Raw genomic sequence first — 23,763 nt, 5'->3', positions numbered from 1 at the left:
GGAGTCTTCGAAGTACGGAGTCCCTTGCGTAGCTCGGAACACTTCACGTCTCTTCGCCTTCGGGGTCTTCGGCAAAGGAATTGTGCTTCGGTCTTCGCCGCGTGTTTTGAACTCGGCTACTCAGCTGTACACTTGCTTCGATACACCAGGGGCCTTCTCCAATCCAAACGCCACTCTCAACTTCTTCTTCCATTGCCAGAGCTCAGCTCCGCCGCGGGTCAGACTCCAGTCGGACAGAATGAGACTGTTTGGTCGGCTGTTGCACCGATAACCCATCGCCTTCAGCAGCAACACAGTTTCTTCCACCAACTGATTGATGCTGGCTGCACGCACCGGTTGAGTTAACTTGGGACCCAACATTGGCCACTTCGCCTGCGCCATCGCCACAGGCGCGAACATCATCATCCATTTGGATCTCGTTCTCATCTCTTCGCCAAGTCGAGCCAACACTTTATTGGCGCTCGGCGTATCGGCGTTCCTCGTCGCTTTCGGAATGAGGGGCGGACAGTTCCCTTGAGCAACGCCATGTTCTTATTCATCTTCTTCATCGTCCACATCTTCGTCGAGCTCGGCGGATAAGCTCGAAAGGATGTAAGGCTCCCATGCGTTCCACCTGCAGCGTCAACTCTTCCACCTCGCCAAGTAGCTCGGCGGTAGTCTTCGTTTCTCCGAGCTCAGCGGTCTCGGCCTTCTCTTCATACTCTCCTTCACTTGCATCTCCGTTCTCGCTCTCCTGGTCTTGGCCATCCTCGTCGAACTGGACGGTTCGTCCCACCTCCATCGTCATGGCGATGAGTCGTTGATCCGCCGGGTCCGACCCCGCGAGAGGCGATCCTCCAGCCGTCGCTGGGCTTCCGTCGCTCGGAGTTGCTGATCCCTTGACCATCTTCACTCTTCTCTTTCTCTTCTTCTTAACCTTATTAGCTGGCACCTATAAACAACAAGCACACACTCCTGTTCCCGGGTCACGGTACCAGTTGCGGTGTAGTAGAACACACATATACCGTCAGATGTGGATTCCTTACACAAACCACAACGAATCGCCGAGTTAGGTCGGCGATTGTATGGCCTGCGCAGAGGTGGTCCCATCCTTCCGGAACAGACGAGTGGCTCGCTTCCACTCGGTTCCGACTAACCAAGTCAGAGCACTTCCGAGGCTCCGCCGAGTTTGGTTCGGCAGAGCTCGTTCACAACCCTGTGCCCTCCACCAAAGGATGGACGGCGGCGCGCGAGCGCTTTTACAAGTCACCGAGCGCAGAGGCTGCTTAGCTAGAAGTGAAACGGCACCCGGGCTATCCGACGTACCGGTCCGCTGAGTTTGCTGGGCTTTCTTCCGCGCGTAGCGAGACTTTGTCCTACCCGGACCGACCTAATCTCTTGGCGCTATCAGTCAATACCCTACAAGCTATGCCTCTCGAGTATTGACGGCAGGCATAATCCAGCCCTATGCAGGGACTTACCGGAAAAGTGTACACGTGTCTTGGACTACGAAAATTCTGCTCTGTTATCTTCTGGGAGCCTTTTCGGCTCCCCTATTTAATCCTATTCTCATACAAATATATAGGAAATGTAGTCGTTTCGGATCTCTAACGGCGAAGAAGTCTGCCTGAATTCGGGATTCATCTTGCGGCGGCTCGAACGCGAGCCGAAGGTCACTCTGGAGGGTATCCAGAGTGGGGAAGACGTTGGGATCGACAACCAACTTGCCGAGAGCCCATTCCTTGACTTTCCCAGACAGCCGCGAGAGGAGGAAATGGACCTTCGCGGAAGGCGCTTCGATCAACCTCGAGGCGATGGCGATGTCGATCTCTCGAAACCAGCAATTCAGCGGAAGTCGATCTTCTCCGGCACCGGAGTAGGTGGACGTCTCTAGCTTCACGACGTCATTCGTGAAGATACGCGAGGGAGTTGACACTCGCCGATTCGCATCGGCGAGCTCGCGCTCCATGAATTCTTGTGCCGCAACGCGCTGCTCGTCGGGCGTCGCTGAGCGCAGCAGCGACATGACGACGGCTTCTCCGGACACCGCCGCAAGGCGGTGGAGAGCTTCCCACTCGATCCGAGTGAGATGGAGAAAGGCAGCGTGGTCGAGGTCTTGGCTCATGTCGAGCTTGGTCGTTGGAAGGACTACAAAGTGCTACCAGGTGTAACGGGCCAGGTATTTACTCCGTTACTTGCTTACACTATAGTGTTGAGGAAGCTCGCAATAGGACGACTGAGTCTTAGGTTTAAGGAAAAATCAACTCTGACTTTATTTTAGGACCAAGGCCACAGCCCTGGCCACTCAAATACACGTCATAGTCCAATTGGCTAATAATGGGTCTGGCTCTCCATATATCAGCCAATGGCATGACAGCATTTCAGCACACGCTAGTCGTGTGTTGATGCACCTACTTTTGTAAAGAAATCTACCTACTTATATAATGGAGGGGCCCATTACAACCACTGCCTCCAGCACGGTAGCAGCGTTGTCGCGCTTCATGCACACCTCCAGGTACACCCATGCCACGCTTTCCTCAGTGAAGAAAGCCTTGAAGGAACGAGACGCGCTCTCGTGCGCACGCTTTGTGTTGGTGGGTGCGATATCTGTGAGGCTCTTGGTGTGTCGGAGAGGTCGACGTTTGCATGTTACCTGTGAAATATGCAAATGATTAAACGTGTGTATGGGAATATCAGTAGCAGCTATTATGTCTCCGACCAGATATGTCGGAGCTGTTGTTTAACAAGCTCAACTCGCATTGGATTGGCCAAAATAATGCGCTGTCTTTGTTTGATTCGCTGAATTTAAATTCATGCCTGATAATTGGTCAATAATGCAATAATGACTTCTATTATTGTCGGAGGTTTGACGACTCACCCATAAATTTGCTCAACCTAAGCTCTTTTCTAAAGCTCAGACCGTCTGAGTCAGACGCTCAGCTTTACGATGGTGTGAAATAGGCTACTTCAAAGGTAGCTAGCAAAGGACTCACAAATTTTGGGTTCCATCACAGCTGCAGATAGAGATTCTGTGATGGAACCCAGAATTTGTATTAGAGAATCTCTAATACAAATTCTGGGTTCCATCACAATCTCTAATAGAGATCATACAGGTTTGACCGCTGCATACGCAAAAAAAATACAGTGTGGTAATTGGCTTTATCCTGTAAATATTAAAAACTATTTATCATAATAGTCGCCAATCGTGGCCACGTGGCTTCCGCTTTTCCGTATTCGGCTCACCGATCTAACGACGCATTCGCAATTCCGACAGCGACAGCAGCTCACTTCAGGCTTTTCGGCTACAGAGATCCATACACTTAGATAGCACAATGGCCGACTCGATCATGGCGCTGCTGGAGCAGAACCCTACCACTGGCATCGCAGTGGGCGGCGCTATCGTCGCCGCTGCTGTGGGTCTGACGGCCGCTAAGGCGCTGGGGGGCAAGGCGGCTCCAGAGGCCACTGCCGTCACCAAGAAGAAAAAGAAGAGCAAGGCCAAGAAGAAAACGCCCGCTGCATCTGCTCCCGCGGATAAGGAGAACGCGTCCGACATCAACCTCGAGGAGTTCGTGGACGTACGTGGCATAGTCTCATGTAGACATTCGTTGGTATGTCAAACTAATCGTATTTGTTGCCAGGATGGTCCGGATTCGGAGGAGGAGGAGGCTATTCGCGCTGAGAAACGCAAGCTAAAGCTCAAGCAGAAGAAGAAAAACGCCAAGGCCAAGCAGCGTGCGGCCGCTAGCTCCTCTGGAAAGCCCGTTGTGGAGACTGACAAGGAGAAAGAGAAGAAGAAGGCTGCTGCCGTCGCGCTTAAGAAGGACACCGAGGACGGTTGGGAAACTGTCGTCAACAAGAAGTCTGCTAAGCCCAAGCAGCAGTAGACGTGCACAACGTGACGCTGTCTGGCTGTCAAGCTGATGGGCGTTACGGTCCGAATAGTTGATTTTTTCCCTTTCTTTCCTGTGGAGGGTGAGATGGAGGGCATGCACATATTGATACAACGTGCTGTAACTCCTGTTTTTCTCTCGTACGCAACGAGCGATTAAGGTATAGTAAGAACAAGGCATGGAGAGCTCCTCCTCGACGCCTTAGAAACAAAAAATATACGAGATTACTATCATATCCAGATTTAGAAATTCAACGACTACTGCTGTAGTATTTTAAGAGAAATTTTGCAATGAAATTCATTTTTTCAGTGTCTTGGACTCTGGATACTGAAGTGCCTCTTACAGCTTGGACTGCGGCTTGAGAGCGTTGAAAACGACCGGGAGCTTCATGGCGAGTGTCATGTTTCCCTTGAGTTTGAGTTTACCCTTCATGAATGCCTGTGCAGCAAAAGAAACAACGTCAGCTAGCTGTCCTTTAAAGCGTCTTCTTTTGTCAAGTGCAGTCACCTGCTGAGCGTTAAGCTTGCCCATGGCGATAGCGACAAAGTCGGCGTCATTGATCGTAAATGTCACATCTGCCTTCTTGGAGCCCTCCGTAAGTGCTGGTGTGGCGCTCTTGAGGTCCAAGTTCCACTTGCCAGCTCCCGTGATGTCGAACTGGATGATCCCTTTAACCTTCTTGGTCATCGCAGCGCCATCCTTAGCTACTACTTCTCCTAGTAGACGGAAAATCTCCTTAGCGTTGAGTCCTCCAGTAGTTTCTGGGACAGTAGCTGCAGGAGCAGCTCCTGCTGGCTTAGCGCCCGTGTTTTTCTTCTTCATGTAGTTGCGAGTGGCTGCCAAAACTACGTTGAGCTTCATGGCGAGTCCCATGTTGCCCTTGATCTTCACCAGCCCCTTCATGAACGCCTTAAGCCACGGAGAAAGTTAGTTTTTTGTTAAGAAGATAGTCGAGATACGTACTGACCTGCTGCGGGTTTAGCTTATTGTCCATCATCTTGAGGAAGTTCTCCTCGGACAGCGAGATGGTCAGATCGGCTTTGTCGCTGGCAGTGGCAGACTTGACGCTGCCTTTGCCGTTCTTGAGATCCACGAGCCAAGCGCCGGCGCCCGAGACGTCAAACTTGATGACGCCCTTCACCTTGCTCACTAAAGACGGACCCACCTCATCCACGGCGCCGCTCATCATTTCGAACAGCTCGGCGGTGCGTGGAGCCATTGCAACAGGATTAGAAGAGGAAGCGACACGGTCAGGTTTCAGGCAGCAAACTGCGAAGTGAAGTTAGAGTCCGGCGTGACGGTTGACCAAGCCAAACTCGTCGTAGATGATGTTTGTATATGACAATAGTTTATTTATTAGTGTATACCTAGAGCGTTTACCGGTATTACTTTTTTTCAATGTTGTTCTAATAGCGTTCCTGTGAGACTCTATTTTCGATAGATGATCAGGTATTACAGCAATCAAGATATAAAGGTTACAAGCACAGTCACGCATGCAGCCCCGACGCAAGCCGCAGTAGACTACATGTACTGTACAGGCAACTCACCTTGCTGCCCTGTATCGACAAGCAGGATCTCTACGATAATCGTACTTAGACGAAGTTTGTTTTTCCGCTTACCATCCATGATCGGGCGAGAAGCTCCGTTAGCGGAGTTAGCGCGGGCGGCAGGGCTGCATGCGGATATCTTCGAGTCTCCAGTACCTCTCGTGATCGTATATGGTGGTGCGTCTACCGGCAAAAGTGCTGGGGTGTCGCAAGCGCTGCGCACGTACCCAGCGCCTCACGCTGTTGTGGATTGCACGGCGCTCTACTCCGCCAAGGAATTCTACCGTGAAGCATTAGCTCAGCTACATGACGGTGCAATGGTTGCCGAGTCGGAGGACGTTGCAGTCTCCGTCGATACAAAAGAACCTGAAGAGAATAACAATAAACAGGACGAGGAGCAGTTCAGCTCGCTCAACTTCCTGGGCTTCTTCAAAGCTCTCGACAGGTTTATGGAGCACAATGCAGCCAAAGGGGACGAGCCGAGTCGACGAGTCTTATATCTGGCACTAGACCATGTGGACAAGTTGCTGGATCGAGGGCTTGGGGCTTTACTTACGTGTGTGTGCACGATAAACGACCAGATCTCGTACTTGAATGTTCGTTTAATGAGCTTGACAAAGCTGTTGATAACCGAGTGGGTACTAAACATTTTGCTATGGATATTTATTGCATTTAGATGTTCGAGGACTCTCCGCCATGGGAAGCTTGTGTGTTGCTGATTACACGAGGAATGTCGTCGGATTTTGACCGACTTGTGGTGCCTTTCTTCCCTGCCTACGTGCACTTCCCACCGTACAAACCCGGTAAAAAGCAAAGTATAGAAAAATTGTGGTAAAAATATTTTTTTCTCGCTAATTGGGAATGTTATGCTTTGTAGGTCAATTGGCGGACATTCTAATGCAACAATTGGGAATGAACGAGGCGAACGAGTTGTTCCGTTCGTGGCTTGTGCATCTTCATGGACTGTTGCCTCCTGCCCCGGACGGTGATTGGCTCGAGTTTCGTGCTGCTGTGGTGCACTTGCTACCGGAGTTTCGAGCGTTGTTCTTGTTGCCTGTTCAAGGGGTGGAAGCCTCTAGAATGAAGAGTAAACTGGAGCGAGATACCAAAGGCCTCGTCTACACCTTCCTACAGACACGAAGACGACATCTTTTCGGCTATCACAAGCTGGGTAGCGGCATGGGCGACCCGTCCGAGCTCATCTCGTGCACCAATCTGAGTCGCAACTGTCTTCTGCTCGTGTTAGCAGGCTATCTGGCGTCGTTTAATCCTCAAGAAACCGATGTGCGCTTCCTCTCTTCTTCCGGCGGACAGCGTCGTAAGAAACGAGCCAAGAAGAATCCGGAAGGAGAGTCGAGCTCAGCCACAACCACGTCAACTAGCAACAAGAAGCAGCAGATCAGTCAACTGCTTCTTGGGCCTCGGATCTTCACATTGCAGCGACTTCTAGCCATCTATCTCAACCTCCGGGTCGAAGCTGAGGCCGAGAATTCTGCTGATGACAACGAATCGAACTCTTCTGAAACACGCGAGGAAGTCTTCACTCACGTAAGTCTCTTGTTGTCGATTTTAACTTAACTAGATGCTAACCTTGCGTTGTGTTTCTAGCTCGCAACGCTCGTGCGAATGCAGCTATTCCAACGTGCGACACCACCCCATGTGCTGGACAACATCAAGTTCCGGTGTCTCGCTGACGCTCGCTTTGTTCAAGAAACAGCGCGCTTTCTATCCTTCCCATTAGACGCGTACCTCAACAGAGCCACATAGTAGTCACAAGAGAACTTATCTTTTTTTTCTATGAAAAATCTCTTGCTAGCAGCCTTCTCCGCCAGCTACATCAAGGCAAGAAGTGCGTTCAAACGACGAAAGTGTCGTCGTGAGTAGTGCCCAGAAAACCAGGAACGCTGTACATACACTAGCCGCCATCACGATCACCGAGCCTTTTCTTCCTGTGAAGCGAGAGAGCTTCAAGGCACGTGCAGCTTCAGCACAATCGGGAAGTAAAGGCAGTAGAGTAAGGTGGAAAGCTCGAATGACTACCGCAACGAGGAAACAATACATGGCCTGAGCTCGTGCGTGACTTGAATCCGCTTCGTACTCGGAGTCGTAGACGTCGAAGTGTTCTCCGATAGCTTGAGACAGCGAGATAGCGAACGGAACAGCGAGATTCCCCATCGTAATTATCAAACTGAACGACGTACACTCCAGTCCAGGCTCCGCGACTGCCACAGCAGCGAGAAGAGCCACGAAATACGCGAGCGCTTCGAGCATTGCAATGATCTGCTCGACAAACAGCGTCAACCCACCGACGCGTACCAAGTTGAATACCGTGAATAAAGCCACTACGAGGACGAGTCCAGCAGTGCTCACCACTGAGCCAGCTACAGTCTGACGCCAGCCCAGTTTCTTTAAGATCCGCATCGTAGGTCCACGTCCAATTAGTAGTGCTGCTATAGCAAACACCGCAGCATTCAAGCTCGAAAAAATGTTGGTCAGTAACGTCCCTGCTGGAGACCAGTATGCGTACACTGCCTTGGCAGATGTAGCATAGTACGTGAAGCACAGACGCGAGAGGAACATATACGTCATCAACTGCACGATCGCGCGTTGATGGAACAACTTGTACGCAGTCGCTTTCCACTCGCGCAATGTTAACATGTGAACGTTGTAACCCGCGGGGTTTTCATCTTCTAACAGCAAAAACCACGTTGAAGCAACTGTCCCGGCCGATACGAGGACAACAATTATCATCATACTGTTGACCGAAGCTCCCCATCCGAATGTACCTCCGTAGGAATCACTATTACACATGAATGCTACCAACAACATCGTGAAAGACTGTGCGAGATAGCGTGCTGCAAAAAGTGTCGTGACAACGTAAGTCGGTCCTGAAGCTCGTGGTGGAGGCATTGGCATCGGGTTGATCTCACCCTGAAGTTCTCGTTGTTGGTGGTGCAGTTGCATCTGTTGTTGCTCACTTGCCTGATGTAGTTGTGCAAATTCCACCAACATTCCATCACTCGCTGTGTCCGCCAAGACGTAGCCGAATGTAGCGATCACGAACATGGCTACGTATTTGTTGCCAGCTTCGGCAGCAGCTCTATTGGTCACCACTTCATCCGTTAAATATGGCGTCTCGGATGGCAATACACTCATAATGAAGGAAAAGAAGAAGCAAATAATCCATCCGATCAGCATGTACGCTCGTCGACGAGAACCTTTGACTGGAACTCCATCCGACAGCATTGCGAAGAAGACTTTAAGCAGCCAAGGTACAGCAAGCCATCGCTCTGCAGAGTAGGCCAAGTAGTCGTCCATATTGAGGTATGCGTTCAAATACGGATACATCAAGGCTTGGAAGAGTCCGTGTACTGCACCGACAGCGATGTAGTTGATGAGTAGTCCAATGTTCTCGCGTGCGAAGAGATCTAGAGCGGCCACAGCTCTTCCCGATGGGAGTTGCTTGCCCACGACCATCAATGAGTCGGTGAAATTCACGGAGCTTGTGTCGGACTCGGAACTGGGGCGATACGGCAGCACCGCAGTGTCGTACTTGCCTCCATTGTCACTGTGTGATGCTGACGCTGTCTCCAGCATAGAGAAGTTCCGTCGCTCCTCTTGAGGAGAGATAATGTAGTCATTTAGACCATTCTGGAGCTGGTCGTCTGGGGAGATTACGGATCCGACGTCGTTGTCGGTGACACCGCCCATGCGTTGTCTTGGAGCGAGAGACTATTTTGCTTCCTTTTAGGTTGCAGCAATTAGCTTGACGTCTGACTCGATTTCGATGGCCATACTCTCTTCAAGATTATTCGATTCAGTTCGTGACTCGAATAGAGGACCAGCTGCTGAAAGAAACATGGCTACAGTGCTATGTGGACGCCAAGATCGCGAACGGCAATGTTCCATATTAGCTATTGCTAGAGCTAGAGCTGCCGTACTATATGTATACATGTACAAGCACGACGACCACGTGATAAGTAAATACCTAAGGTTCTTAGATCGCAAGAGCCTTTTTGATTAAAGCGCGTGACCTATATCCACCAATCACGATCTACTTTACTTTTCTTCCGACGATCATGGGCGGCGGCGGGCTGCGCATTTTGCCGCACAAGAAGTGGCATGTGTGGCGACGCGATAACATTGAGCGCGTACTGCGGGACGAGCGAGAGCATGAAGAGAAGCAGCAGGCTCTGAATGCGAAAGAGCGACGGTTAGAGCAAGAGCGACGTGCGCAGCAGCTTTTGTCGACCGAAGGGTCCGACTCCAAGCAGCACATTAACTTCTTCCAGGCAGAGGAGGTGGAAGCAAACAGCAAAGTGGGCAACAAACACAACAAAAATAACCGCAAAGAAGCGGATGATACGCTGAAAAGACACGGAAGACTGCCCTGGTACGCGCAGACTGAAGATCTGGCGAAGAAAGAGCCGACTGCAAAACAGGAACGCAAGCGGAAAAGGTGGGGGCTTCGTGAAATTTACGGTAATGAGCGTAGCTGACGCTGTGACTTGACGCAGGGAGCTAAATGAGGCAGATCCATTGCATCACATGCGTCCGAAAGCGCGTCCTTTGTTTGATGTGGCAACCGAGAAAGGTAGTGATCGCAGGAAGTATTCGGGTCAATATGACCGCTCGTCATCTCTTGAACGTGAAAAAAGACGACACGACAAGCAGTCAAAGCAACACAAAGCCAAGAAGAGCAAAATCCACCACAAATTCAGCAAAACTGAGGCTATGATGCAAAAACTTCGTCATGAGCGAGAAGAAAGAGAAAGATCTGAGCGATGTCGAGCCGAGCGATTCATGTACGGATAGCGATAAGTAGATGTTGGTTGAAAAGCAATTTCATTATGGCATTCCCGTATTACAGTCGACAGACTGCGTTGTGAGCTAGAGCTAGACAACTTAGTTGTCCTTCTCCACCTTCTTAATACCGCGAAGACGGCCCGTACGGCGAGCGGCAATAAGACCGACCTTCTTACCAGCGGGGGCATCGCGACGCACGGTCGACGGGTGACCAATGTGCTGGTGGTTACCACCACCGTGGGGGTGCTCCACGGGGTTCATGGCAACACCACGCACCTTGGGCCACTCGTTACGCTTAACACGGTACTTGTGGAAGGCACGGCCAGCCTTAAGCAAAGGCTTGTCGGTACGGCCTCCGCCAGCGACCACACCAATCATGGCACGACACCTGTTGATCAATTTTCCATAAGAGAGCCAAAAGTCAGTACAAAATAGTCCAACATATCATCCCCTCCGATATCGAATGACACTCTCTCAGTCCAGTAACGTACTTACTCACCGCACAAGGCGGGAAAGAATGATGGATAGCACACACACGCATTAGTGTTCTGTGAACACCAATGCGGCGCGAACGCCGACTCCTTATTGGGGGATAAGGAGATCGACGCCGCCGTGCCTCGAGACCCCAAAGAGATCTCGAATCATTGACTCGATAATAATGAAGCAGCAACTTACGCCGACGGGACGGTCTTCTTGGAGCCCGAGGGCAGACGAAGCTTGGTCTTGCCCTTGTCCTCGTCGTGGGTCACGATAACAGCGTAGTCACCCGAAGCACGAGCGAACGAGCCGCGGTCGCCGACCTTGGCCTCGACGTTGCACACGATGGTACCTTCCGGTAGGGCCGAGAGAGGCAGCGTGTTGCCAACGGCAAGAGTAGCCTTGGGGCCAGAGTAGATGAACATACCCGTGTACATGCCCTCGGCAGCGATCAGCAGCTCGTGGTTGAGCTGGAAACGGTACGGGTCACGGTACGTCACCCTGGCCAGGGGAGCACCACGGCCGGAGTCGTGGATGATCTCCTTGACGACACCCTTGATGTAACCAGTGCGCTCAACGAAGTCGAGAGCGCGGAAGGCGGCGGGGCCCTTACGCAGGTGTGTGTGCGACTTGAAGATGGAGCCAGCACCCTTACGCTGACCACGGATAACACGACCCATACTTGCTCTTCTTTTTTAACCGGGAAATGTCAAAATGGAGCATACAAAATGAGGCTGGTCAAGGCGAACGCATGGCCAATCGATCACTAAACCTGCGAGAGGTGATAATTAAAACTAACAGGGAGAAAAGGTCTTACTGAAACAAAGTCAAAACAACAATGCGAAGATTCATTGGTTGGGGAAAAGGATGGTACCGTGTACCGGTCTTGGGAGAAACACCACAGTCTGAACAGCATTTTGTATTTTACTCTGTGTAAGTTCGGCCCGGAAAGCATTTGGTATCTCCACCTCGTGAAGCGCTCCTTCGGGACGTGTTGTGTGCGGGGTGGTCATTTAAATAATGCGATAGGAAACCAACAGTGAAACGTTATAGTTGGGCTTTATGCAGCGCTTCTCCATCTGCTCTTTGCCCTGGTTTGTCTTCATACATTCCAATTCAACAGCTATTAAGCTCATGTACTGGTATTAATAGCAATTGCTTTGTTCTATTGGGAATACGTAAACTGTTTCACCCTACGATATTCTCTTCTGTCGTTTCTTTATTGTGGTGGTTTACCAATTTAAATACGTAGCTGTAGTGATTTATAGTACACGGGGCTTTACGCTGGACTTATTGGGATCGGCTGGCCCGCGAGCAGTGGTGAAGGTCTACGTAGGCCAGCAGCGGCCGCTTCGGCACTCGCATTCATCCACGGGTGCTGGAGCATCTGGTCTGCCGTTAGACGCAACGTTGGGTCCTTCACCAGCAGCTTGGAAATGAGGTCCTTCGCATGGGGCGACACATTGTCCCAAGCGCTAAAGTCGAAGGTGACTGGCTCCGACTTGACGCGGTGCTCCACCACACTGTCCGCAGACATGCCGTCCAGGTCGTACGGGTGGGAGCCGCTGAGCATGATGTAGAGGACGCAGCCCAGTGCCCACATATCGCACGCGCTAGTGCACAAACCAGAATTTAGGACCTCAGGCGGCAAGTACGCGGCCGTGCCGATGTCCTCGAGGTTGGTATTCACACTGGCGGGACCGGCACTGCCAAAGTCTGCGAGCTTGACAAGACTTGAGCTCTCGTGGCGGTTACTCTTGCGATATACGCCACTGTTGTGGTCAACGACACGTGCACTCATGAGGATGTTCTCTGGCTTGACGTCCTTGTGCACAAGTCCATGTCGATGCATGAAGGAGAGCGCGCTTGCCATCTCGCGCGCAACATCTCGCGCCTTAAGCTCAGGGAACGACCCGTAGGCCACGATCTGCTCAAAGAGTTCGCCTCCACGAGCCAGTTCGGTGACCAGGAAGAGCTTCCTGCCTTCCACGTACACGTCACGCAGATCGACAATGCTATTGTGTCCTCCAAGGGCTTTCACGAGCTTCAGAGCCGCGATCTCACGCTCCAGTGCCGGATACGAGCGTTGGTCATTGGGATTTTCAAGTGGCACGATCTTCACGGCCGCAACTTCGCCTGATTCCTCGTGCATGCCAAGTCGCACGACACCAAAGGCACCGGCGCCGATCTGATCGAACAATTGCCACTTGTGTCTCTGCAACTGCGTACCCGGCTCCATTGCAGCTCGGGCCTGTGCGATGCCATCCGTCTGCAGTTCGAGACCGACGCTCAGTGCCGCGGCGCCCATAACGGCCAGGCTCATTGGGGATCTGCCACGCTTGGCGCCCTCCGGGTTACTGTGTGACTGTGTCTGATAGGCACATTGCATTGGTCTAGCGCCGCGTTGCTCCAGTTGAAGCTGTAGGCTATTGCGGATGGAGGAGACTTCCGAGGCTGCTGATCTTCCGAGGCGGAGCATGATGAAGAGTGAATGCAACTGAAGTAGGAAGTTTTGAGAATGGAGGAGAGTGGCGAAGTTAAAGTTGCTGGTGCCTAGGACGCTGGGCAATTGGAAAAATGGAGTCAGGTTGTGGACTCTGAACGCGAGGTTGCATGCAAGAAAATGGTGGAATCTGGTAAAATGAAAACAGCCGTTATCTATTTGGAAGTTTGTATGCATTGAGAAACCCTGCTGTAGGTTTTGCCTCGGGCTCCTAGGGGCACGTCACTACGAGCCATGAATGAATTCACGCAACTCCTTAAGATTGCCGCTAAACAGCCTGTTTAAAACAGGGCAGGGAGTCTAAAACATATATATTTTTGAAGAGGTTTTGTTTATCAACGAGTCAGTTTGCATCGCACAGCGAGGCACAGACTTTGAAACATGCAGCTACGACTGCTTGCACAATAGACTTGCGTTCATTCGGTAAACGCACGGCGTTATGTTCGTGCTTCCAGCATTGTTCCTGGCGTTGGCATTTCTCAGAATTGCTTTTGGTCGTCAGGTCGAGCTTCGACGAAAAGCCTGGTGTCTTATCCACGCCGGTCTAGGTCTGTAATGTTATGTCAGACGCCAAAATGGGTAACGAAGAGTCAGCTTCAACTTGCTCTACCTCACGCCTTTTCGTCTACATGTGGTTTCTCGTGTTTTAAGATACTGCTGTAATGGGATCTGTAAGCCGACGGGTTTTCTTCTTAAAGTACCGCCAAGTCCTCCACTTTCGTAAATTTGCGGTCTCGTGACACCCATTCCGCCTAAAGAGATACTTCGAAGTAATTCTTTTGAGCTATTTGCTATTTGCTATTTCTAAAATATTTTTTGGACTCCGAAGTGTATACTAATGTCAGAAGTGGGATATTGATGGCCGAGCTGTTGGACCCATCGCTGGCGTCTAGGGACTCGTCCAGGAAGCCGCTAGCGATATGCTGCATACATGCTCTAAGAACGACATTTTGAATGTGACGATTGCCTAAGTGGAAACTAAAATTTGAGAAATTCGGCATAATGTGAGAGAGGCTTTATAAATACTTAAGAAGTAGCAGAAGTTCCGTGAATTTCCGAATTTGAGGAAATACCTGTGTGGTAGTTTACCTCGCGGATACGAATTCTTAGATAATAAGTTTGAGACGGACAACACGGCTCATTTGACGAACAAGCTGCAGGTAATGGAAGCAACGCAAAGGACTACAGCGCACGTTTGGTTTCGACGCTGTGTAATCTCAGCTAAAGGCAAGACGGGAAGTGATGGCATAGTTTTACTCTTCACCCGGATAAAACGTGGAAAGCGGCTACCTGACCCGCCGCCACCTCCCAAACTCCGGTCAACGAAGCTCACTAGACCTGAAGTACACTGTCGTTCGGTGCATGGTTCAACAACCTGTTCGGACCAGGGATTGGTAGTAGAACAAAAATATGATTCGAGAGCTAAACTAATACTACTATTATTTACATAGTAGTCATATGAATACCGAATGTTTTGTATTCACTATTGGTATTAGTATTACTCTCAAATCCCAGTACTATAGTACTCTCAAAAAAATATTTTTACCAGAACCCTGAGCCAGCATAGCCACCCCTCATTTGACAATTTTTGACTGAGTGGCTCTCGTTCTGCAGTGCGAGACGCTCGTCATTTGCGAACAAAAAGGAAGATCGCCAGTTCATCGAGTTAACGTCTCAGGAGACAACTATGGCGTGCTTTGTAGAGGGATGTCAGGAAGACGATGGCCTTAAGAAGGACCCGTGTACTGTGTGTGGAAGGCTTATACATCACATGTGTGCTATTGGCGTCTACGAAGGCAGCGATTCGGCACTAAATGAAAGGTATTCCAGCCAACTTGTCGAATTCTAACCGGGTGTATATTAATGTAAAGTGATGTCTAGGTTTTGCAGTCCTTCTTGTGTGCGTGTCGTGTATCCAGAGGTCAGCCCACCTGCGTCAGCTTCCGCCTCTGGTAAACGGACAATCACGTCTGGTGGATTGAGAGATATTTGGAAGGGTACCGATTCGGACTTCACCCCATCTCCAGATCTGTCTGGGGTCAGGGATGACGATCGCGAAGTGAAGCGGCAGAGAACTGCTCCAAGCCCTGCCGTAAATGCCTCGAAGAAGAAGCCACCTCTGTCTACGCAGACCAAGGCTGGGAAGAAGAAAGCAGCTCCGTCTTCAGAAGCTGCCGACAGTCTTTTCACGGCCGCACCGATACCGCTGCCTGCACCTCCGATGTCAGGTCTTGGCGTGCCACTTACCGTTAAGCACGCGAGGAAAGCGGACACAACAGACGATCTCTGGGATCTCGTCCACACCCTGGACGTGCCGTACAAAAAGAAAAACCCTTGGAAGCCGTCCTCTCAACTATATCGCAGCAGCTGCCTGTTGTGCTGCAAGACTATCAAGTCCCGCTCCAAGACGAATCCATATAGTTTGGAAGAGGCTCTCAGGAATACCAAGAACGCAAGCAATTCAAAGGATCACATCAAACTGAAGCACGCCGACCATTTTCTTGCCATTTTTGCGGAGCAGAGTGCTACGGATAAGTCCAGGAAAGATGTTGAGTCCGCCGAAGTGGATTCCGCGTCCGTGTTGGACCTGACGCGGGATCCGGATCAAAACCAAACGTCCATGACTTCTCCTGACGATGCGAGAGTGGTGTCAGGAGGAAGTGCTTCTAAGTTCTTCTTCCGAGTGAGCGAGAAGACTTTGAACGTTCTCGTCTCGAAGCTCTTGATATCATAGGGACTACCGTACACGTTGTGCGAGTCCCCCGCTTTCAAGGACCTCATTTGCGCTGCTACTGGAAACAGGGTTTCCTAGAATAGTATTGCAATTATATGGTAAACAACTGATGAAATATATAATGGTGAGCATGGTAGAGCCGACATGAAATACATTATTGCACCCTTGACAAAGATGAAATACATTATGCATACCTCAAATTCAATTCTGCTTACCAACCATCTGCACCATTGCCACGTTCCAATATCGGCGATTTGTCTTGAGAAATAGGATGTTTTCCAGCTGGGCCGGCGCCATGGCTTGCCGCTGAGGAGACAACACGATTCCAGCTTGGCTAAAAAAACGTTCGGCAATATTAGACGTCGGTGGAATGTATTGCACCAACTCGTATCTGTTCATATACAAAAGGAATTGGTCAAATTGACATGACAACGACATTTAAAAAGCTCCTACCTCGGTTGCTGTTGCGCATCCACCTTCCGCTTCTTAAGTGCTTGCTCAGCAAAGCTGAGCTTTTTATTTTCCTTGTTGGCTGCGGCATGCTGAGGTTGGATTAAGGCTGGAGCAGCAAATTGAGCTAGAGCCGCGACAGAGTTTCGCGTCAAAAGCCGAGTCTCTCCGTTCAGAACTTGTACGCACGCCATCTCGAATATCGGGAACTTGACTATGGGAGCCTGTGGAGCCAGATAGCTCCCTAGGGATGGTGCTTTTTCCATGAGGCTGTCAAACAAAGCACGAACATCTGCCAGCGTTAAGTTACCTTCCTCCTGGAGCTTCTTGCTTACCGACTCAAAATCCTTCAGATCGTCAAGCGTTGAACGCAGCTGCCTCTCTTCCAGTGGGGATGGCATGTACGCTGCTAAGTCGTCATCCGCGGAGTCCAGGAAGGGCTTGAGCTTGAAGTAGCGTTCCACCATGGAAAACGTGGAGGACCATCGAGTCTTTTGCCGAATAACTGGCCGGAGTGGTGTTTTGTGTCTATGTAGTCCGCATAAAAACAAATTAAATAAAACTCGGATATAGAATAAAACTCAGATACGGCTTACCTTAACTTTGCCGACTGATTGAGACCACGCAGGAACTTCATAAGATCGTTGATTTTCTCCAGAATGTCTTCATACTCGTCCAGATACTGGGTCATAGCGAGATTTAGTCGATGGCTGGCACAGCCGACCAACGGAATCCCCAGCTTTGACGCGATGCTTCCATTGACGGAACAGTTGTCGCCGACCAGGAAGCGGACACATTCGATGCGCCGCTTCAACGGCTTTAAAATCGTCTTGAGGAACGCAACATGTGCATCAGCATCGTGATGGGGATGGTTGTTGCAGTCTTCCTTGTCTAGTAGAGGCGCCATCGCCAATAGTACAGTCTCCCGCTTACCATCATGACCAAAAGCGGCAAAGACCCCCGCGTAATGTTCACTTTTGAAAGACCACCCGTCAAATACGATACCAAATCTTTCAGGGAGAAATTCGCTGAACGTGCGCAGCACTTCCTGGCAAACAGCTGCCATGTTGTGGACCAAGGTATCATCACATATGGGCTTGAGGGTCGTGTAGCGTCGCGTTAGGCTGTTCTCGCAGAATGAGAGCGGCAAGTTAGCATCAACAATCCACTCTAGCCATCCAAATATATTGGCGCTCTTTTTGTCTACGAACGACAAGAGTGTGCCATTGTTGCCGCCTTGAAAACTGTCTAGAGTAGTTTCATAATCAGGATGTTGACTATAAATGTGGTTGATTAGGTTCGTGTAGCCACGTTTGGCGTCCTGTTTCCGCTGTACGCCGCAGCGACATCGATAGAAACCCATACAGTCGTCATTCTCGTCACGGATTCGCTTGAAAAATACATCGCAGATCTGCTTTCTGGTGTAGCGAGAAACTGGTGATCGCGTTGGGGAGAGAAGATTATCCATGCCAGCACGGAATTTACAAATGAGCCTGGCCTCAGCTCAGAGCAGCAGCATGAACGGTTGGTTGTCGAGTAGCTCCAGCGGCCGCTTTCTTATTGGTTACTAAGTAATACAATAGGGTTATGATAAGTAAATTTTTGATTTCAAAATGACAAAATATGTTACTCTGGACTAAATCTACCGAAATAAGTTATTGACGGGGGAGTCGTGCGGCTCGAAATACATAATGGTATGGCATAATATGGCAATTATTGCTTATTACAATATATTTTTAGGAAACCCTGACTGGAAACCCTGCGTTTCAAGTCCTGGGCCGCGACAGGCACGACCGTCTACTAAATGGCCACTTTCAAATATTTTGCGAATTGGTCGGTGTATTGCTGTCCACTGAGTATGAGAAAGCTTGTAATATGAAGTTTTTTAATCTCATTCACGATATATGGACAACTTGTGGAAAGGATAGCATCGTAGGTGCATCTGTCGCCTTTATTGACAGTTTGTGCAGATTCCGCTTTATTGCGGTCTTCGCCTGCGTGAAGAATGATGGCCATAATGTCCCAGCCCTCGCTAAGGTCATCGAGAGTGCGTTTAAATCACGGTTCAATCTGGATATTTGCTCATTGACGCGATACACCATGTCGGACACGATTCCATCAGCGAAGAGCGTCGCTGATCACATCGACATTGAGTAAGAAAATTGCTCTATGCACTTGTTAAACCTGTTTATTGGATACGGTATCGGCCTCAAAGACAATATTCAGACGACGACTGTCTGGAACAAATCTACAGGCTCGTGGGACAAAATAGTTACTACGGTAACCCCCGGAGGAGCTCTGTACGAAGGCGGGGACGTGATTTACAAGCTTCGCAACCTGACCAACCGCTTCCTGGCGCCAAAACAGCGCAATGCATTGAAGAAGATCCAGGAGGCCCTCTCATACCCAGAACTGGAGCCGATGACGGACCAAGACGTCCGCGTTGCAAACACATGCAAACTTATTAGAAGATTTGTCGTCAGCTACGCAGCTTTTGATGCTTTCCTCCAGTCTACGAAGGATTCTACTAGCTCATGGAGCGCTCTGACCGCTAAGGATTGGATGCTCGCTGTCGAAATGGAGGCAGCCACCAATTTTATAGCCAATCTTGCTGTGGTAGAGGTGCAGAGCGAGAACCTTGTGTCTTCGTACATGGTTGTGTTCCGGCGGCTTACAGAGAACAAGCTGAAGGCATTCAAATTTGAAGCCATGGTTATTAAGGCTCCTGGAGCCAAGGATGCTAGCGAAGCGAGTCATCGTCGAGTGACGAAGACGAGAAACCAGTTCTCGGACATTGGTAAGACATGTCTCCGAAGAGCTCTCATGCAGCTGCAGGCTCGTTTTCCCACAGTAACCACGGAGTCGATGGCATGTGCTCTACTGGATCCTAGGACAGAGTCCAGTGCAAAGAAGATTGCCGCCGTCGGTAATATTCCACGCAAGGAGGAAAAGGTATCTACAAGAATGGTGTTGACTTTCTTCGTGTCGAGCACAGAAAAGTGTTTGCTCAGATGACCAAACAGGGAAATCTCTCTCTCTCTCAGCCGTCGCTGCCCCAAAATAGTCCGTTGAGCCAAGACTCGTCGCCTTTTTCATCGCCCTTATCAACGGGCTGGGATGACGCATATGAACTCTTACTAGGAGCACTTATCCGGGCTACAAAGAAAAGAGACGAGCTAAAGGAGACCGATATCAATGCCAGAGCCGACGCTGTACTACGAGAGTGGCTTAATTTAGAACCAGAGTGGCTCGAGGTCGCCCAACGCCAGAGCCCCAAGATCAAGATTGAGGACTTGTCGAAGGACATGTCGATTGACCCACAGTGCGGTATGCACTACGCTGTGTTGGGCCTCTACAAACATATAGATGTGCTTAAGTGGTTTCAAGATGAAGGTGAAGCTCAGTTCCCCTCTATTGCGCTACTGGCGCGTATCCATCTTGGCAAAATATCGTCTTCAGCGCTCCAAGAGAGGGTGTTTTCAACTGGAGGGATAGTTATGGGACCTCTGAGGACAAGGACGGATAGCAGCCGAGTGGAGAGGAAGCTGCTACTGCGGCACCATAGGGATGAAATCATGAAGATGAAGCTGGACGCTCGCAAGTCGAACGAATCGTAAGTCAGAAATAGTAGCTGTCAAAATAGTATACTAAAATGACTACTACTACTACCACTTTGTTGAAGCGCTACTATTTCTAATATGTATCCTTTTGTGAAAACCCAATAGTCCCGGTAATACTACTACCGGTTTTTTTTACGCTACTACTAATCCCTGGTTCGGACACCGTCCCGCACACCCAATTTCGCTGCGTGGCTCAAAATTTGATCTACGCAACGCAAGAGGTAATTATTTGATAATAGTTATTATTATTTATTTTTTGTGGTACCACATAATGGAGAACTTTAGTTTCTGGAATAATGGAATAAGAATATTCTTCGTCCAGAAATATATTCCAGTGGAATAGCTGGAATAAATTATTGGAATATCGATCGGTAATCTATCCGTCATTTATTTAGATTTTATCCAGATAATCGATTCCAAGCCTTGCGTTATTCCAGAAACTAAAGTTCTCTAGTAGTGCGAACCATCTTCTTCCCTTTGCCATTACAAATTCCGTAACATTCGTCGTCTCCGGATGCGCACCAGGCGGCACTATCAACGTCTCCGTGATCTTGTGCGGCGCCGCAAACTAAAAAAGCTTCGAGTCTGAAGCTCAAACGGCACCATTCCCACCACGAATCACGCAGCAGGCAACATCTTCTGGGCCGTCATGACTGCTGCAACAGATAATACTCAACCATCTTGACGACAATTGAGAACTGAAGTTTTTGGAGTTATCCGAGGTTATGGAGCTAATCGAGGGTTACGAACCGTCGCTCCAAAAATAGACTCCCTGGAGCCCTCATAACTCCACTGGAGTTATGTACGGTATTTGGAGCATACACGGAAATATATTATTGGCTAATCCGGATTTTGCTTAGATATTCCTTACAGAAACTACAGTTCTCTAAAAAGGTCTCTTAACTCCTGTTTTTTTTTCGAGTACCTTAAACAAGAAATCTAACCCTGAACAGTACAAAACAGATAGCCGACTCAGAAACATTTATGAAGCATGTACTCGTTTTGAGCTAATGAGGTACTTAAGTACGTCAATTACCGCAGCATTTAATCGTTGGTCCTCTTCCTTTTTAGCTTTGCCAGTCGTTTCTTATCAGCAGACTTTACGAAGAGCTCGTACATCATGTAGACAATCCTGTACTTCTTTTCGATGGCGGGGTGTATGTTGACGGCTTTGGTTATCGAGCTCGGATCCAGACCTTGTGCGTGCCAGCGCTCGAATACTTGTGTCCTCCCTGCATATGGGAGGGCAGCGTCGAGTTCCGTTTTAAGTGTGGTTCCTTCCAGCAAGTCATCGGCCAACTTTGGATCGACCATTTTCTTTTCGAGTTTGACGAGCCTCTTAATTATTCTGGCGTTGAGGGGTATGGCGCCCGCTACTATCCGTTCATCAGTGTTCTCAGCGTCCAATTCATCATTCCGACGCAGAAATAGCTCCACTCTATCGGTAGTCTTGTCACTATCGACCGCAGCTAACTTGTTGTGCCTTGAGTCTGCAGCTGCCGTTGCAATTCCACTCAGGACGGCAGCTATTGCTATAAGGACGTAGTAGCATCTCATTTCTTAATTGACGGTCTGCTGCGATAACTTTGGACACTTCGTACGAGGGGAGAGGATTCGACAATGACCTCAAACACCCCCTGCTAGGGGTTATCACGGAGATTTATGTGATCGTAAACATACAATATTAATAGTGCATGTTTACGATACATGTATACCGGTACCGACATTTCGAGATTTGAAAGGGCCCTTTCAAATCTCAAGAAAGACATATTGACCAATAAAATTGCCGGACTGCGGAATAAATGTTTGTCAAAGGGGACACGTCTAGATTTACCGGCTCTTCAGATTCTGGAATGTTAGCAAATTATTCATTCACTTAATGTAAGTATCTAGTCAGATACAGCGACAATCACAACTCTTGATGCTAAAACGTGTTCTGAAACTGGTTGTCAGCTATCCGGCAAGCTAAGAGCCTCGCACCATGTGAGTGGAGGTACTGTAGCTGCCTTTTCAGCACCACCAAAAACGCGGTGCTTTAAAATGTGAACATCGTGAATGTGTTTTCGTACACTACTCGTACAATTTGGACGTTGGATCTCCGGCAGTAAAACTAACTGTCAAAGTACGAGAGAAACCAGATTCGTGCTACTTGACGCCTTCAACTGCTGTGCTACATGCAGTACCGTGAAACTACTGAGTCTAATAATGTCTATACAAATCCTGTACTTACATGGTAGAAAAACTTTGGGTACAGCATGTAAATTGAACTTTAATGTTTGTACCTCCTATGTTCCCGAATTTCAAATAACTGTATCTTTGACAAAGAAATGTCGGATATTTATAAAATCTTGTGATGTGACTTTCTAACTTCGGTCATTTCTTGGTGTACAGGTATTATAGAATTTGTATGGTATTCAGCTCTGCCGTCTGTCGTATCGGAAAGCGTCTCTGATCCTCGGATACGGTAAGGTGCTCAGAGCCCGAATTTACCCAATATATCTAGATGTCGATAATATCGACATCTAGAAAACCCATATCGACTCGATATGGGTTTTGTAACGGGATCAAATCTAAATTTTGGTGCGAAGTTTGTTGGTAAGTAAAGGCTTTCAAACCGTAGTTGCTGTAAATAAAGAATATACGGTTGGTATCATTAACTTACAGGGTAAAGTATTACTCAAAATTTGGAAAAGTTTAATCATTTAAAATACTTCAAAATGGAGGGAGACCAATTTTTTGAAAAGAAAGAAGGGGCAAAATAATGCTTAAAACATATTATATTTTATAACAGTATTTGTAGCGGGGTACGCCCAAGTGTACCCAGCTACATGAAGTGTGACACGTCACACTTTGTGATATCTGGTACATGGTACCAGGGTCGTCCGAAGCCAGCCATTGGCTGATGACATAGCTTTTCTATTGACTTATAGTTTGTTTATTAAACTCAAGCTTAGTCTACCTTTTAAAATATTCAGTTTATTGTGCATTTCTATGCTTTTGTCCTTTTCACTTAGCCTGAGGCTCGATTTATTAAATCGAGGTCTATAAAAAGTGCAAATCGACATAGCTAGATGATAAATCGAGCCACAACACCTAAATCAAGCGCTCGGGATCGACCAACCACCAAATCCACATCGATATCCTGTAAATCGACCCTTTTCGCCGTTTTGAAATGGTAATTCGATCACAGATGAAACAAATAGATGCCTCCCTCTTTTCATCTCATTTTTACGCGTGGTTTTATGCTCGGAACATGCTCGATCTAGGCTATGAAACGGATGGACATTCCATCTGCAAAGCACAATACAAATTACCTTAAATTGATCACTTCGCTCCCTTAGATAAAAGTAGCCTGTGAACTACTGTTCACTGAGCGTTTGTATACTCTCGGAAGTCAACTTCCTCCAGCGCCCGTCACACTTGATAGCACTTGTAGTCAATCAACGCCAACGCGGGTAGACTACCTGAACCTCTCTGAAGTTCGTCGTCATGGATAGGAATGACTTCTCCCATCTGAACGACTCACAGCTCGGGTCGGGTCGGAAGATGGCTGGCATCTTCGGTATGGAGGTCCTGCAGAGCCTGGTGGCGTCAACACCGGTCGAGCAGCTCAAGAATGTCAATGCGTTTGACGCTTACGACCATCGCACATGTGCGGAAGAACCTGCAGGCCCCGACGGCGGAAACAAGTCTGCCACACCCGAAGCCAAAACGACTGAAGGTGAAGCTGTATGAAGCAAAGGAAGGTGAGAAC

At 49.0% G+C, this 23,763-nt stretch overlaps 9 protein-coding genes across 9 annotated transcripts; 4 read left to right on the top strand and 5 right to left on the bottom strand.

Moving 5' to 3' along the window:
- Window positions 1-3,215: 3,215 nt before the first annotated feature.
- Window positions 3,216-4,012, top strand: PITG_06242 (uncharacterized protein; the record flags this gene model as incomplete). Its single annotated transcript, XM_002998357.1, has 2 exons — window positions 3,216-3,557; window positions 3,621-4,012. The coding sequence occupies 2 exons, from the start codon at window positions 3,312-3,314 to the stop codon at window positions 3,864-3,866; spliced, it is 492 nt and encodes a 163-aa protein (XP_002998403.1).
- Window positions 4,013-4,113: 101 nt separating this feature from the next.
- Window positions 4,114-5,138, bottom strand: PITG_06241 (uncharacterized protein; the record flags this gene model as incomplete). Its single annotated transcript, XM_002998356.1, has 3 exons — window positions 4,114-4,310; window positions 4,380-4,781; window positions 4,840-5,138. The coding sequence occupies 3 exons, from the start codon at window positions 5,089-5,091 to the stop codon at window positions 4,212-4,214; spliced, it is 753 nt and encodes a 250-aa protein (XP_002998402.1).
- Window positions 5,139-5,496: 358 nt separating this feature from the next.
- PITG_06240 (uncharacterized protein) lies at window positions 5,497-7,186 on the top strand (the record flags this gene model as incomplete). Its single annotated transcript, XM_002998355.1, has 4 exons — window positions 5,497-6,015; window positions 6,096-6,222; window positions 6,297-6,967; window positions 7,028-7,186. 4 exons carry the CDS (start codon window positions 5,497-5,499, stop codon window positions 7,184-7,186), a joined length of 1,476 nt encoding a protein of 491 aa, XP_002998401.1.
- Window positions 7,187-7,231: 45 nt separating this feature from the next.
- Window positions 7,232-9,130, bottom strand: PITG_06239 (uncharacterized protein; the record flags this gene model as incomplete). The annotated part of the gene is made up of 1 exon (XM_002998354.1): window positions 7,232-9,130. The coding sequence occupies one exon, from the start codon at window positions 9,128-9,130 to the stop codon at window positions 7,232-7,234; it is 1,899 nt and encodes a 632-aa protein (XP_002998400.1).
- Window positions 9,131-9,498: 368 nt separating this feature from the next.
- PITG_06238 (uncharacterized protein) lies at window positions 9,499-10,234 on the top strand (the record flags this gene model as incomplete). The annotated part of the gene is made up of 2 exons (XM_002998353.1): window positions 9,499-9,878; window positions 9,937-10,234. The coding sequence occupies 2 exons, from the start codon at window positions 9,499-9,501 to the stop codon at window positions 10,232-10,234; spliced, it is 678 nt and encodes a 225-aa protein (XP_002998399.1).
- Window positions 10,235-10,245: 11 nt separating this feature from the next.
- PITG_06237 (60S ribosomal protein L8, putative) lies at window positions 10,246-11,417 on the bottom strand (the record flags this gene model as incomplete). The annotated part of the gene is made up of 2 exons (XM_002998352.1): window positions 10,246-10,613; window positions 10,901-11,417. 2 exons carry the CDS (start codon window positions 11,380-11,382, stop codon window positions 10,325-10,327), a joined length of 771 nt encoding a protein of 256 aa, XP_002998398.1.
- Window positions 11,418-11,981: 564 nt separating this feature from the next.
- On the bottom strand, window positions 11,982-13,231 carry PITG_06236 (cleavage induced protein kinase; the record flags this gene model as incomplete). Its single annotated transcript, XM_002998351.1, has 1 exon — window positions 11,982-13,231. The coding sequence occupies one exon, from the start codon at window positions 13,179-13,181 to the stop codon at window positions 11,982-11,984; it is 1,200 nt and encodes a 399-aa protein (XP_002998397.1).
- A 1,661-nt stretch (window positions 13,232-14,892) lies between these two features.
- Window positions 14,893-15,939, top strand: PITG_06235 (uncharacterized protein; the record flags this gene model as incomplete). The annotated part of the gene is made up of 2 exons (XM_002998350.1): window positions 14,893-15,026; window positions 15,096-15,939. The coding sequence occupies 2 exons, from the start codon at window positions 14,893-14,895 to the stop codon at window positions 15,937-15,939; spliced, it is 978 nt and encodes a 325-aa protein (XP_002998396.1).
- Window positions 15,940-21,053: 5,114 nt separating this feature from the next.
- PITG_22798 (secreted RxLR effector peptide protein, putative) lies at window positions 21,054-21,566 on the bottom strand (the record flags this gene model as incomplete). Its single annotated transcript, XM_002998349.1, has 1 exon — window positions 21,054-21,566. One exon carries the CDS (start codon window positions 21,564-21,566, stop codon window positions 21,054-21,056), a length of 513 nt encoding a protein of 170 aa, XP_002998395.1.
- Between the last annotated feature and the right edge of the window lie 2,197 nt (window positions 21,567-23,763).

This window comes from Phytophthora infestans, genomic scaffold, assembly GCF_000142945.1.
Source record: "Phytophthora infestans T30-4 supercont1.8 genomic scaffold, whole genome shotgun sequence".
Taxonomy (NCBI): Eukaryota; Oomycota; class Peronosporomycetes; order Peronosporales; family Peronosporaceae; genus Phytophthora; species Phytophthora infestans.
This window is presented reverse-complemented; position numbering and strand designations above follow the sequence as displayed.